This window comes from Crocodylus siamensis, chromosome 2 (assembly GCF_052110815.1).
Source record: "Crocodylus siamensis isolate JL-2025a chromosome 2, ASM5211081v1, whole genome shotgun sequence".
Taxonomy (NCBI): Eukaryota; Metazoa; Chordata; order Crocodylia; family Crocodylidae; genus Crocodylus; species Crocodylus siamensis.
In genome coordinates this window covers 145,637,114-145,653,082 of record NC_143396.1, presented here as the reverse complement: position 1 = coordinate 145,653,082, position 15,969 = coordinate 145,637,114, and the positions used below count along the sequence as shown (strand labels likewise).

The 15,969-nt window shown below is 50.1% G+C and overlaps 1 protein-coding gene across 4 annotated transcripts in view; it reads right to left on the bottom strand.

The window, feature by feature from the left end:
* PKD2 (polycystin 2, transient receptor potential cation channel) overlaps window positions 1-4,249 on the bottom strand; it is a 51,483-nt gene extending 47,234 nt beyond the window's left edge. For 3 of the 4 annotated variants that reach the window (XM_090037046.1, XM_090037048.1, XM_090037045.1), the window contains exon 1: window positions 3,767-4,248. In XM_090037046.1, coding sequence (XP_089893172.1) covers window positions 3,767-4,163 — 397 coding nt within the window. In that variant the 5' untranslated portion in view covers window positions 4,164-4,248. Of the gene's footprint in view, window positions 1-3,766 lie in introns of all 4 variants that reach the window. The other variant, XM_090037047.1, reaches the window with a different exon arrangement.
* Window positions 4,250-15,969: the final 11,720 nt, after the last annotated feature.

Here is a 15,969-nt window from a genome sequence, read left to right as displayed (position 1 = left end):
ACACTTGTGCCCCAGCCAGCCATTATGCAGCACATGGAGCCCAGTCAGAGCAGCCCTGGGCTGGTAGGCTGACCCCCCAGGTCCCCTGCCAACTCGGGCTTCTGTGACCCCATGTGCTGCGTACAAGTAAACTCCAGAGCAATGTGCTCCACAGTTTATTCATGAGCATTAACTGTACGTGTAGATGAGCCCACTAAGTCACAATCACCATCACACCATCTAACTTAGCGCTTGCAAGCATACTCCAACAATACAATTTTCTAACAGACAGTCAAAAACTTTAAAACAATCCTTTCAGATCACTGGTGAAGCACATACATGGGGAATTCACAGTTCTGTTATAACTGTCTGGAGACCAGACCTGTTTCTAAGTAAAAGAGGATTTCATTTTCTACAACTATTGAGTCTATTCCTTTTCCAAGCATTAGATTTACACACTCAGATAACAGACTAATTTTAGTATACACTATCATATTTGTTATAAAATATATTAGACATTACTGCCTATTTTTCAGGTCTCCCTATACACACATACTTATTGCACAGTGCAGTGGTTCTCAATCTTTTTTAACTCAAGGCACCCCTCAGAATATGCCAGCTTTGTTTTCACTCATTTTTTGGGTACAGAAAAACAATAAAGCAATTCTTCTGTCGCAAAGAACTCAGAAAGACCACAGCAGGTCAGAATGGAGTTCATGGTGGTAAAACCAATTTGAAATCTTTGAGTTTATCTTCAGAATCATGCTTTCAAGCCTACCAGCACTAACACTTGTGTGGCACCCCAAAGCACCCTTGAAAAGATCTCAAGGCACCCCAGGGTACCCAGGTTGAGAATCACTGGCATAATGTAATTTTCCTATGAACACCGATGCAGAGAAAATACACTGCATATCGGATATTGCACATTAATTAGCATCCAAAAAAGCTTGGTGCACTTACTTTAAATATGAGATGGCTCAAATTGACCAGAATTCTTTTGTACCCAACAATTTTTCAGGATACCATGGATAAAAATCATTGAAAAACAAAGGAAAGGAACATTTGACACATTTGCAATCCGTGGACCTGAAACCAAGTGCTTTTTCCAACATCTCTGTTAACTTCCTGCGAGCTAGTATTTGTCAGTTTGCACCAGTTCAGTGTATTCAACTGGCTGCAAACATTGTGAAAAGCGCTTCCATTCTTTTCTAGAATCTCGCAAAATTTATTTTTAAAAAGAAAGAAAATCTTGACTTTAGAATTCAACAGACCAAGCCTGTTGAATTTGTTATTGAAGTCTGTATTATGCAACAGAAAGCGGGAGAAAGAGAAGAAGAACAAGAAAGATGCTGAGCTTTTCCTCCCAACAGCTTAGGATGCCCTCTAACTACCTACCCAGAGTTAGCTTCTGCATTGACTTTGCCTGATCCGACACCCACCTGCAGGCGCTCAGAACAATGCAGCAAGGTGGCATCCACCAGATAAGGATGCATCTGTGCATTCGCCACATATTTGCTTTCCCAGAGAGAGAGAGCTCAACCAGCTAGTCTCAAGTCAGGCTAAGGGCCTTATTACACATTACGCTGCGAGCTGTACAAATGTTGATGGGTGTTAGTGCTAGGGAGCAGTCTCACATTCAGGCCAGCAGGGACCTGGAGGGCAGAAAGGTAAGAATCCCACCCATGCATTCCAGTCCTCCCCCCGCCACCTCCAAAATGCTTACTTGCAACCGCCTATGCAATCTGTACATGGAGAGCTGGCAAGGAAGGATTAACCTGCCCCCCATCCGCAGCTGCTGCTCTTCTCCAAGCTGAATCCGACCCAGAGAGTAGCAGTGGCAATGGACAGGTAGGCAGACAGGCAAGCCTTTTGATAGGCTATTCCAGAGTGTGGGCCAAAGCCCACCAAGTAAAGCTATAAGCCCCCTTTGATGAGGAGGGCTGCTAAGGTTACATCACAGATTGCTTGGGGCAACTAAAGGACAACATACGGATGCGAGTGACAGTCAAAGGTTCAAAATGAGTGCACCAAGGGAGGACATCAAATAAAGCACACTGAACAGCACCCACTGGCCCACCAATGAGTCCAAGGAGCCAATGGACACTGCTCAGTGAAACTCTACACAGGAGGTGTAAATGGACCACGGACAGGAAAACAGCCCCACACACGGACAGGAAAACAGCCCCACAGTCCCTGGAAGCCTCTCCAGCCAGAGCCTCCTTCCTCGTCAGGTATATTGCCAGCTCGGCTAGAGCCAGGAAATGTTTGACCAGGAGGGTCCCAGGACTTGGTGGGGCTGTGGATGGAAAGTGCGTAAATGAAAACATGCAGTAAGTATTGCCGCTACTGGGGAGACAGGTTAACCCTTCCCTGCTTGCTCCCCCAGGGACAGACAGCGCAGGCAACCACCAGCAAGCCGGGGGGTGGGGGGTGCAGTGAGTGGTGATCTTGGGTGCTGAGGTGGAAGGGAAGGGCAAGTGAGGTATTTATACTAAGGCAGGGGTCAGCAACCCCTGGCACGCGTGCCAAGCATGGCACACAATGCCATTTTGCTTGGCATACCACCGCCAGCTCGGGCTCTAAGCAGCTGCTGCCAGCCACAGAGCCCAGGCTGCTCCCAGCTGCAAACAAACTTCCCTGCTGTAAGCAAACTCCGTGAGTCAGCTGCAGCCAAACAGCTGCTCCAGGCACCAGCATGTTGGCACTCCAGCACCTTCCAAGGTAGACATTGTGGGGTTTTTTGCCACTCTGGCCAAAAAACGTTGCCTACCCCTGCACTAAAATATAGCCTAGAGTGGACGCACCTTAACGTAACATGAGCTGAGTAGCACTGATCAGGAATAATCCTACTCCGGAATAGCATCACTTTGAGCCCCCGAACACAATGGTGATCCCGCTTTTTGCCTGGAGGAGGCCAGATGGACAATACTTGTTCCATCCACAAGCCAGAACCAGCTGTTGGTCCCGATCCAGCACCCAGAGCAGGCATGGCAGGGCCCCATCTGGCTACGCAGAAGGGACCAGAGAGCAGCCTGGTCACAATCCAGCTACAAAAGGCGGCTTATCCCAGCCCAGCCCTGCACGGGTGTGGGGGAGAATGGGAGGGGGCATGAGCCAGCCAGGAGAGAAAGCAGGCATGGCTCAGCCCCAGCCTGGCCTGTTGGACGGAGGGGAAAGGTGGCTCACGCAGGGCTTAGAAACCAGGCATTGAGAGAGGGTGGCCTCATCCCTAGAGAGGATCAGATGATCTGCCATGAGGCAGATGTGAGCTGGAGCTTGAGCACCCCTGGCCTAGTGAGCACATAAAACTAGCTCCAGAGTTGAACGCGCAGACAACCCAGGGGCAAGGAGCTCCAGGAGCCCTGAACTGTTGCCGGCCCTCTGCCACAATGTTCATCCAGGTGGGCAAGAGCCGATGCCAGCTCATGCCTTTACAAAGCAGCAAGTCCCCAAGGCAGGCAGTGTCTCCAATCCTGCCCAGTGCCAAGCTGCCTGCCAGAGGCCTGAGGGCACCCAGCTGCCCCCTGCCCGTGCCCAGGTCAGAGGGTAGCCAGCTTGCAAAGCAGCTGGATGCCTGACAGACTGCCCTGGGCTTGCAGAGGGAAGTAGCTGGGCCAGGGAAGCAGCCCAAGCTCTGCCCCATCCCCTTGCACCCCCACAAAGACATGTGCACACAGGACCACACATGCATACCCTTGTGTACAAACACACCCCGTGTCCACGCACACCCTGGCCACACGCACTAGTACACCCAGGAGGCGAGGGTGCCTCCGTGGGCGGCTCTTACCTCGCAGGCGCCGCAGCAGGCGCTTGGCCCAGGCGCGGCGGGCGGGGCCGGGCCCGGGGGTCGGGGGCAGCCCGGGGGGGTCGGGGCCGCGCTGCTGCCGCCCCCCGCCGCCCGCGGGGTCGCCGCTGCCCGGGGCCAGGGCGGGGGCGCGGCGGCCCCACTCCGCCTCCAGCTCCATCTGCAGCACCGCGCCCGCCCCGGCCCCGGGCCCGGCCGCTGCCGCCTCGTCCTCCGGCTCGAAGCCCGGGTTGTCGCGGCTCCAGGCCTGGCGGGAGCAGGCGGGCAGCGGCGGGGAGGGCGGCAGCGGCCCGGGGCCGCCCGCGGGCTCCCGCACCCGCGCCAGCTCCAGCTGCTCCCGCCCGGCCCCGGCTCGGCCGCCTCCCGCCGCAGCCGCCATGCGCCTCCCGCCGCGAGCGCCCGACGCGCGGGGCCGCCGGGGAGGGGCGAGCTACTCCGGGTGCACGCCCAGCCTACAGGCACACGCCTTTGTGTGCACTCTTGTAGACGCCCCCCATGTGGCCACACGCGCATGCGCCCATGTATACACACACTTCTGTATATATACCGCCCCGTGTTGGTACACACGCCCAGGTATGTACACCCACCCCCACGTATACATGCACCCTTGTATACACACACAACCCCCCCATGTATACACACATACTCATGTACAGACAAGCAGACACACCCGTGTATGCTTACACATCACCCTGTATGTACACCCCCGACCTAGCCTCCTCCCTCCCACCCATGAAGAGCCCATGCTGCTTTGCCCCCCCAGTCAGTAGCAGGCGGCTGCAGCACCCTGGGGGGCCTGAGATGCTTCACAGTGATATTAGGGGGCTCTGAGGTGCTCTGATATCAGCGTGGTCCCACGCACAGGGAGACAGTGGTCCCCGATTTGCAGGACTGAACCCAGGGATTCCAAACTCTTCTGCCGTGCCCTGGCCCCACAGGGCACCCTCTGAGTGCCTGGCAATGGATAAAGTGCTCTGCTCTTTCTCCCTTGTGGAAAAATGAGTGAAAACTCAGAGCTGGCATTTCTCAAGGTTGAGTCTTATGAGGTGGAGAACCACTGCATTAAACCGGGGTGCTCAACCCCAAGCCTATGGGCCAGATACCATCCAGGCAGGGTTGTGGGGAGCCCCTTGGGACTGTGATCCTCTCACTAAATCAGGCACAAAGGCCATCATTGCACCTTGTCCCACACATAGGGTCAGGGGTTGGTGTGGAGCCCTGAAGCTCAGTGCTGGCTTGTGGGACCAGGTGGAGGCAGCATGGGGCACCTGAAGCCCAATCCCAGTAGGAGGAAATGGCAGGTGGAGCCCAATCCTGGCAGGCAGCGGGAATACGGAGCCCCCAGAGGCCCATCGCAGTGGGCAGGGTCCAATCCAGCCCTCAGACTGGCACTGAGCCCTTTCATCTGGACCTTGGGGCAAAAGGTTGAGCACCACTGCCCTAAAACAAGCATCATACACCAGCATCCTTCCCCCACAAATGTGGCCATCCCCATGTGCCTGGGCCCCTCTATATACACGTGCATCACCTTGTCCCTTCAATACTCAGCAGCAGATCTAGAGGGATGTGCAGTGGTACACTCACAGCTTCCGCCCCCCCCCCCCGAGCCCCCTTGATGGGCCAGATCCCTGCACACCCAGATCCAGCCTTAGTGCCACCCTGATGCCACCTTACAGTGTCCTGTTCCCACCTTACCCCACCTCACACATTCAGTCTAATTTTCTGGGCCACAGGACTCCCCAGAGGGCTGGAAATGTGGCAGCAGGGGAGAAGCAATAAACATTGCCATTGGTCCCCCACTGCCAATTTTCAGACCCATAGGGAGCCTGACATGGCCTGCAGGCTGTGGGTTGAGCACCTACGCATTCCTTCCCAATTCTCTGTTCCACAGGTATTAATGACACACTCTCCCTTTTTAATGGTCCCTGTAATGAAAGTATGCTTTCTTCTGCAATTCTGCTGTCTGTTAGCTGCTCCTAGAAACAGGTCCTATTTCACAGCCCTGCAGACTGTTTTTAACTCTAGCTGGTAACATTAACCCAGGGAGGAAAGACATTCAGTGAAGCACTGGATGTACAATCAAGATGCTGAAGAAGGCTAGACTTCGTTTTATGAATCAGATAAATAGTTGTATGTTTAACTCTAATAACCTCTATTGGTGGAGGAGGACAGGCCAAGCCTCCCCAAGGTTGGAAGGATCCAGATGATCAACACCAAGAAGAAGTGATGGGCGGTGGTAGGTGGTTGGAAACTCCCTTCTGTGGGGGATGGGGGCATCCCCCCATTTGCCAGCCTGGCCTATTGTCTTGGGAGATCCACTGCTTTCCCAGAGCCCGGATATAAGAGATCATGGAGGGATTAACAAGACTCATCAGGCCTCTGACTACTACCCCATGATGCTCATCCATGTGGGCACTGATGATAGTGCCAGGGGAGACCCTGAGCAGATCAGAAGTGATTACAGGACTCTGGGTGCAAGGGTGAAGGGGACGGTGGCTCAGGTGGTGTTCTCAATCCTTCCTGTCGAGGGGAAGGGCCCAGACAGGAGCAGATGCATACTGCAGATCCAATACATGGCTGCGCAAATGGTGTCACCAGCAGAGCTCTGGCTTATTCAACCCTGGGATGTCATTCCAAGAAGAATTGCTAGGAAGAGATGGGATCCACCTGACAAAGAGAGGGGAGAGCATCTTTGCAGAGACACTTGGTAACCTAGTTAGGAGGGCTTTAAACTAGGTTTGCTAGGGGATGGACACCAAAGCCCTGAGGTAAGTGGGGATGCAGGTTACCTGAAGGAAGTGTAAGCAGGAGTAGGAAACGGGAGGCATTTTCACTCTCCCTGAGAAATCAGGACAATTGGCTATTTATCTCAGGTGCATGTACATGAATGCAGAGAGCCTGGGAAACAGGCAGAAAGAAAAGGAACTCTTTTCACAGTCGTGGACCTATGATGTGATTAGAATAACAGAGACTTGATGGGCTAGCTCACCTGAATGAAGCACTGTCATGGATAGGTATAAACTGTTCAGGAAGGACAGGCAGGGGAGAAGAGTTGGAGGAGTTGCGGTTTATGTAAGGAGATGTATGATTGCTCAGAGCTCCAGTATGTGTAACCCCGGGCACGACACTCCTGCACCCTCACCTGAACAGTGGGATCCTGGGGGACCTGGTAGGCAGTGGCCCCACTCAGCTCCCTGGGTAGCTGCTGCAGGGGCCCCAAGCAGAGAGTCCCCCCTTACAATCAAACAACCTTGCAGACCGTTATAAAACTATTTACAGGATTTAATTATTTACAAGGTAACATATAAGCAATGCAATAGAACAAATGTTACACTGCATGACCTGGTGATAGTGGCTTAAGCGTTAATGCTTCTTGGATACACATTACAGGAAGGTACACAAATTACCCATAATAAATAAGGAACCAATACATAAATACATTGACACTCCAACTAATAAGCCATCAAGAACTTATTTACACAGCCTTTAACTTGTACACTGTATACTGAGGACCCTGTGCATACTGCCCCTGGCACAGTGTCTCAGGGAGGAGGACTGCATTTCTGTGTTCCTGGCACAAGAGCCATGGGCGGTTCCTGGTGCTGGTGTCCCTTGCATGAGCTCCAGGGGTCTCTGTGCAGCAGGTAGTGGATCCTCCCCTGCAGTCCGTGCAAGAGAGCTTGTTGTCCACACAAGGCATACAGTGTGAATTAAAAACGAGCAGGAATCTTATCAGGGGATAAGGCACAATGCTACATTTATTAGAACATAAAATATGCAGCATGAAAAGAATAAAGAAGAGTAAGGTTACCTGCTTCACTCATTCCCATGCATACTCATTCATACAAAAGAAACAAGTACATACACACAGATAGTCCTGCAAAGGTTAAGGTGTTACCAAGTTCTAAAGTCACACGGGTCAGTCTGGTGGTCGGTCAGACTGACCACAAGGGATGGAGTCAGGTCTTGTTAGACGTGCCCAAAACTCTTTCTTGTAGGTGGACAGACCCAAAGCCTTGTCTTTATGTTCATTCTTTCTAGTGATAGATGTCCATACAAGCCTATGGATTCCACTGAGTCAGACGCAAAGGTCATCCTCCTGGTCCTGTTGGCAGGCTGGGATTGGTAGGACATGATCTTCTGGCTTTGTGGTCTACCATCTTCAGGAGGATCATTGCTTGCAGTCTTCAGCCATCAGGATGAAGCATGATCTAGTATTTCATAATCCTTAAGTGCTGACTCAACATCGCTGGAACGTTTAACGATTAACTCACAGAAGGCTATTTTCACCTGTTGCAAGAGGACCGTCTTCCTTCACATTGTCACATACATACTTCATTCATTCTTTCATTACCTCTTTTTAAACATGTCAGACATATCACAGACACATAAGCATTTTCCTTATACCAAATTTAAGTTCTAAAATCATGACACCAGTAGGTCAAATATATTTATCCTAAGCAATAGGAAATTTAAAATAGATGGGTAATTCCAGAACATTAATAATGACTGATTAAAATATTATAAAAATTAAATCATAACAAGATTAACTTTATCTTAATGGCTAAATAATTCATTATATAAAAAGAAAAATAACAATTCAAGTAATCAAAGCAATTATAGCTACTGCAATACAATGAGCTCATACCTACCCAGACCCCTTCCCTGGCTCAGCAGGGAGCAGTGTCTGGTAGGGCTGTGCTAAGCTTCAGTCCCCAATTTGATTCGGCCTGATTCAGTGGCCGAATCTCCACATCTGAATCGAATCAAAGAACCCTTTAATCTCTCCGAATCAAATCAGAACCCTCCAGGGAGACACAGGCCAGAGCATTTCTATGCTCCATTTGTGCCCCAGCTGTTCTAGCACACCAGGAGCCAGGAGGACCTGGACAAGGGCAGTTTGTGTCCTGCAACAAACTGCACGTGCAGGGACATACCCTGTGACACCAAGTAGCAGCACAAATTTGTGCTGTTACTATTTGCGCCACTTCAAGTGCGTGGCCCAGCTCATATGGAAGTGGCTGCAAGGTTCAATAAGGAGAAGTGCCTTTAGAAGTCCTGCACTTAGAACAGAACAATACTGAGCACAAATACAGGCTGGGGACCAAGTGGCTAAGCAGCAGCTCTGCAGAAAAGGACCTGGGGGTTACAGTGGACAGTAAGCTGAAAAGGAGCCAACAATATCCCCTTATCGCAAAGAAGGCTAATGGCATACTGGGCTGAATTAGTAGGAGCGTTGCCAGCAGATTGAGGGAAGTGATTATGCCCCTCTATTCAGCACTGGTGAAGCCACATCTTAAGTACTGTGTCCACTTTCGGGCCCCCACTACAGAAGGGATGTGAACAATTGGAGAAAGTCCAGTAGAGGGCAATGAAAATGGTGAGGGGGTGGGGCACATGACCCATAGGCTGAGGGAACTGGGATTATTTAGTCTAGAGAAGAGAAGGCTGAGGGGGGATTTAATAGAAGCCTTCAACTACCGGAAGAGTGGTTTAAAAGAGGATGGAGCTAGACTGTTTTGAGTGGTGGCAGATGACAGAACAAGGAACAATGGTCTCAGGTTGAACCAATGAAGTTTAGGTTAGATAGTAGGACAAACTCTCTCACTGGGAGGGTAGTAAAACACTGGAATAGATTACCCACAGAGGTTGTGGAATCCCCATCCTTGAAGGTTTTTGAGCCCCGGTTAGACAAAGCCTTGGCTGGGAAGATTGAGTTGGGAGTGGTCCTGCTTCGAGCATCAGGTTGGACTAGATGAACTCCTGAGGCCCCTTCCAGCCCTGATTCATTAGCCACAGTAGAAGTTTGCCTGTCATTCTTTTAGTTCATAACATGCCTTATTAATGGATTTAAAAAGGCATCTTGGACATAATTTTTCTTCGCTTTTTTAAGTCCTTCACAAGACAGCATTAAGATAATAGGTATGGAATAACATGCAAAATATACACGCAACTGGCAATCCAAGACCACTGCTACAGCATGCAAAAACTTGAGGACAATAATGTGGAGGGTGAGGCTGCCCTGAGAGATGCTGATAAGAACCACTGGCTGTATGAGAGTCTCAAACTCCAGGACAAGTGCTTAAGATAACTGTACCAGTTGACTTGGCTCAGTTGAGTTGACTTGGCTCTTTTTCAACTTAGAGAAAAGGTGCACAGTATAAGTTATCTTGTTGGTTGTAGCCCTGTTGGTCTAAGAGCATAGGCAGGCAACTGGTAAAGGATTTGACACAGAGGTCAAGAATTCTAACCTGCTTCCAAGAACTCACAGAGCCTGATGCCCTGACTTGGCTCTTTTTCAACTTAGAGAAAAGGTGCACAGTATAAGAAATCATCGGTCACTTTACAACCTTGTTGGGCCAGGTGCACACAGATCCTACCAAGATCTGAGAGCATGCTGTTAGCTTATACAAGGAGTTGTTTTGAGTTGAGCCTACTGGCCCAGAGGCCATTCAACATCTACATGAGGGTTTTCCCAAACTCTCCATGTCTGAGGCTGATGAGTTCAGAGCTATCCCAGGCAAAACAGCTTGCTGTCAGGCCTTGACTGATTACCTGCCAAATTCTCCAACACCTTTTGGCCTCTCCTCAAAGATCCTTTTTGTGAGCTTCAAAAATCCTTCTGGTCAGCTGCTGACAAGCAATTCTCACACTGCTGATGAAGCAATGGGCTCTCGGGAACATTAAGAACTGGCAACTGGTATCACTTCTGTGTACAGGTTACCAAATCCTAACCAAAGACCTGACAAACAATCTCAAAATAGTCATGGCCTCTGTCACAGGTCCCAAATAACCTACTGCATACCTGGGCAGGACAGCCTGTTTCTGCTGTGCGGTCTGCTGCCAGGTCTCGAATTCTATGGCTTGAACAACAACCCTGTCTTCCTGAATCAAGAAAAAGTCTTCAATCAGGTCAGCCACAACTTCTTATTTCAGTCTCTAGGGTATGTATACATGTGCTTTGGGAATGTGGGGGAAGGCTTTAATTGGAGCATCTCCGAAAGCTTCTCTAATTAAAGTGCCTGGAGTGTCGTGTGTATCAGCATCCTCGTGTGGAAAGATGGTGGCAGGGTCACTTTAGCTGAAGCTCATTCAAGCTTTAGTTTAAGGGCCCTTGCCATTTTTCAGCATAGGGATGTTGATACAAATTGTGCTGTAGTCTGCTAGAGTGCAGTCTAACAGGCTTACCTTTTCCGGGCTTGGGTTGAGTCCCAGGCTTGAGGGTCTGCTGTTCGATGGTGGAGGCCTGCCACCAATCCGGAGGCAGCACAAGGGATTGATGCCCCACCCTTTTTTGAAGGGAGGGGGCAAGGAGCAGCTGAACCTGAATCAGAACTGTGCCAGCCAGGTCCAGAGACCTTCAGGGGTGGAGCTCCTGAAGAGTATAAAAGGGGAGCATACTCGGCATGGTGGGAGAGAGACAACGAGGGACAGTGAGGAGAGAGGAGCTCTGGAGACGGCCGTCCTTGGGACCCTGCTTGAGCTTCAGCAGTGCGTGGATCAGCACACAGGGATCAGGCTGTAGGAGCCACTCGAGGAAGTTTGAGCCTGCGAACCCAGCAAGCGGCTGGGCAGTTGGTGTGCAGATTGGCACATGGAGATCTGGCCCTGGGAGCAGCTCGCGGCTGCTCAGGCCTCACCCATTGTGCAGGTCAGTGCACGGAGAACCACCTTGGAAACAGCTTGTGGCTGCTCATGTTAGCCCTGGCCCTAGGCTGAGTAACTGGAGCCCTGCAGTGCGGCTCCACCTTTAACTAAAAGAGCCCTGGTGCCCAGAGCAGGGCCTGGGAAAGGGAAGGACCCCCGGTGTGAGACTGGGGAGTTGGAGCCTGCAAGGGCTTGGCTTCCACAAGAGAGAGAGTGCACTGGGTGCCCATTGCAGGGCACCACGCCATCAAGGAGAGCCTCTCCCCACTGGGAGAGGCTCTTATGGGATTGGCCACCAGGGGATGAGCCTTGCCTTCTCCAAAGAGGAAGGGTGATTTACTGGGGAAGCAGGCCCGGCAGGGGAGGCTGACACAGGTGAGGAGGGTCTGCCGCTTCCACCCTCTATTGCAGGAGGTGCGTGTCCATGTCCCAGGGCCCTACAGGGGAGGGTCTTCACGGAAACCCCTCAGGGAGGTGCTGAGTGCACTCCCTTTTTTGAGGTTGTTGTTGTGTTAAGAGCTATATAGCTAGGGGTGTTCTTTAAGGGGGTTTATATGTTTTATGTGTTTTAATGACTCAATGTGTATACTGGTATTGTTATTTGTGAATGTTTAAAGAAAAAATATTGTTAATTTACTTGGGTTATATAGATTAATATCCCTATGTGTTAATAGTGTTGTATAGGTTGTAAGTTATCTGGTTCATGTTTGGTATTATATGTGAATTGTGGAATATTATATATAGTATTATATGTCAAGCCTTGTTGTGAAGGAGTAAATGTGGATGCGGTGAAAAGACCCATATTAGGATGAAAGCTCCAGGATCAGAGTGAGGAGAGGAGATGGGAGCTTCAGCAAGAAAGAGAGCAGGGCAAAAAGAGAACAAAAGGGAGAAAGAGGATTCCCAGGGGGTAAAAAACTTACCTGAAGACTTCTCACAGTGCCAGGGAGATCGGAGCTCTGAGGAAGAGGGGCAGATCCCCAAAGAGACAAACCGTGGGACACATCTGACTGCTGACCTGTAAAGTAAACAAAGAAAAGCAGAGAGTGAATTTTCACCCACTCTCTCAGGCTTAGAAATGGCGTCTGATTGTCCACCAAGAAGATTTGAGGCTTCAGTTGTACTCAGGATAAAAGGTAGACACTTATAGCAGCAGAATAAAGAGGAAGTATACAGCGGAGCTTGAAGATAAAAGCCTGCATCGAAAAAAAACCAGACGAGCAAGATAGAAAGAGACTTTGTTTACTAATACTAAGTTCTGTTCCACCAAATTAATAGTTGTTTCATAAGAACATTATATAGGTAGAGTTACAAAGTTGATGTTATTGATAAGGTTAAAAAAAAAAAAAGAAAAAGGATACAAAAAGACAGCTTCTGCCTAAAAGTGAAGGAAAATTGTATAGAGTGGTAAAAGATAAAAATAAAGACAAGTGTTCATCTGAATCAGACGGCGAGTGCGTGTGGATATTCAAGGAGGTGAGCGAGGTATTTCCCCATAGTACCGGGACCCCTAATAGAGGCATAAAACAAACAAATAAACAAAACCCAAACTATATATATATATAAAATAACCCTCCTGGCTAGTAACATAAATTAGAACATATAATAATAACATCCAAGACATGGCAGGCAGGAAAGTCGGAGTACCTACAGTTCATTGGAAGATCATAAGAGGATATGAAGAGGCATCCTAAGCACAACCACCACACTTGTAAATATTCTATGTTTTATATTAAGTGTCTGTATTTATTCTTGTAATAAATTGTACATAGTTAAGTACTTGGTTTCAGCCTAGCTCTGTAGAGAGAGGAGGAAGCCACTCTAGTAGCTGACCCCTTCCTTAGCACCCTGCCTGACCACCACCAGTGTCATCGGAGGACAGGGCACACCCCCCAGGTGTACCCATGCTACAGCAGTAATTACCATGCTCTGAGTCTGCTCCAATGTGCTATAATTACAGTGTATCTGAGCAGCCTCACTGTATGTGTATAGGTGCCTTGGAAGCCTTTGGTTTTGGGCCTGTTTTCACCTCAGCCATCTGACTTCTGTACTGGAACATCTCTCACCTCCTAAAGAGAGCATACGTGCCCCATTCCCAGCATACAGGGATATCTGACAGAGCTGCTCTCTCTCTGGCCAAACAGTGCCATAGAAGGGCCTGGGGCATGATCTGGAAGGGATCTTCCTTGACAGAGCAGCACTAGGAAATCACAGGGCTTGGACAATAGACCTATCAAGTTTATGGCCTGTAAGGTCTATGAGATCATCCAGTCTGACCTCCCAGGGGGACTACACTTCCCGCTATTGCTCTTGTCATGGGCTAAATTAGTTGTTCTTGCCTAATATACATCTTCCAGAAAAGCATTGGTCTTGGTAGGAAAATACTAAGCAATAAAGATTTCATCACAGCCCTTGTTTTCTGCTTCCAGTGGTCAATCACCCTCAATACCTGCACCTTGTTGCTAAATGCACCGGGTCAAACTTTAGCTTTCCTCCTCAGCCCCCTTTATACCTTCTAACCTACAAAGTCATAGAAGTCAGGATCACCAAGGGAAAAGCCTTTGCTGCCTTAATGCATCTCCTGATTAGTCCCCAGAATCATGAGTGCATGAATGGGGTGACTCAGTGTACAAAAGGGGAAATGGCTGCAGCTGGGCTGGCAAGCATTGGGACATCAGTCCTGCAAGCTGTGTTCCACTGTGACATCATCAGGGCCTTGGAGAGGGCCTCAAGCTATTGGGTAGTGGGACAGTGACATCACAAAGGACTTGACATGATAAAAATGGCTCCTTTTCGCCTAACCGTACCTGCTTTATTTCTGATTTCCTCTGTCCTCAGAAGAGCAGTGGTAGCATATTCATTTGGTGTGAAAATGATTATGGATGAGTGTATGGAGTGTGAGAAGCAAGGGTATGAGGCAGTAGTGGGGAGGAACAGGGACAAGGCAATAGAGAAACATGAGCAGGAGTCTCAAATGATGGAGAGGTAGCAGCACAGGGATGAGGTGATGGAGACAGATTATAATAGGATTGGCCAACCTGTGGCATGGGTACAACAAGTGGCAGAGGCAGCCTTTGTATTTGGCATACAGCAGACAGGGGAGGGGAAGGTCAGCTCAACAGCAGGTAGAGCAGGAAGCACAGCAGCAGAGCAGGCAAGGAGCAGAAGGTGGGAGGAGAAAGAAGAACAGCAGATCAGGCAGGGGAAGGGGATCAGAATGGCACTCATGGTGGGTGTGGGGTACACCTGCCTAACCTGTTGCCCCCACTGGATTACAATAACCCCCCCCCCCCCCGATTGAAAAATGAATAAAAATGTTGAGCCACTCCAGGACCAAGGCAGGCCCCTGCAGAACTCCTGCCATTCTCACATGGATATATTTATAATTGCCCCTTACTTTCAGCTCTTAAGCCAGTGACTCTCCACCTTGTGGTATTTGTCTAGCCTACTTTTCTCCAACTTATTTATTTTTCTCTTCATTATAGCAAACAGCGCCAAATTTAAATTATGTTCAGACCCTAGGAAGTGCACCACTGTTGCAGCGGGGAGCGCTTTGGCGAGTGTGGTTAGTGTGTGAATGGGGCGTAAGGGGTGTGGAGAAAACTTACCTGAGTCAGCGGAGAGGTGGCAGGATGCTGCGCCAGCAGTGGAGCATGGCAGGAGTGAAATTATGGTGGCTGGAGCTGCTGTGAGCGAAGATCAAAGCAAAAACCCATGGTGGAGCTGGGAGGAGCTGGGAACGGTTCCCACATCTGCCTGGGTGCGCTTTATAAAACCATGCCAGGGACGATTGGCTAGGCAGATGCCTGGTGCCAGAATAAAAGACCCAGCAGGAAGGAGGCTGGGGGGACCAGAAGCAGCATCCCCAACCAGCTCAGAAGATTCAGGATGCTCAGATGCTCCCAACGGAGGAATGTGGTGGCTCCCGTGGAAGGGGAGCGTGACGGGAACACCGGACCAACGAGGGCCAAAGAGTCACTCATGGGGCTGGCATGGATGGAGGACAGTGGCAGCAACTGGGACACCGGCAGGGAAAGCAGGGATGGAACTCTGACGTGAATGGCAGATGGCAGGTATCAGACCCCAGGAGAAAATGACACAGCAAAGGGGGTGGAAGCCCAGGCGGAGTCAGACACCACATAAGCCGGGGGCAAAGAGGGGCCATGGGAGACGCTCAGTACAAATATCACCAATGACCGCAACCCCTAAGAGACTGAGCACCAGGGAGGGCCAGAACATCAGCCCTGACGGTTGGCGTTAGGCGGGGTGTAGGGGAGGTGGATCCCCAAGAAGACGTACCATGAGGACAACCAAGGGGAAGTGCCAGGGGAGGCGGGACCAGACACTGTCCTCCCAATAGAAAACTATTCACCAAAGAGATGGCAGCTGAAACCCCTGGGGGAACTGACCCGAGGTCACTCCCAATAACTTGACCATACAGCCCAAGAAGCCATGGTGAAGTTTGAGAGGAACCTAAATGTGCAACGCTCGGGGAGATAGGCACGGAAGGTTACAAGGGGAAGAGGAGCCCTGAGGAC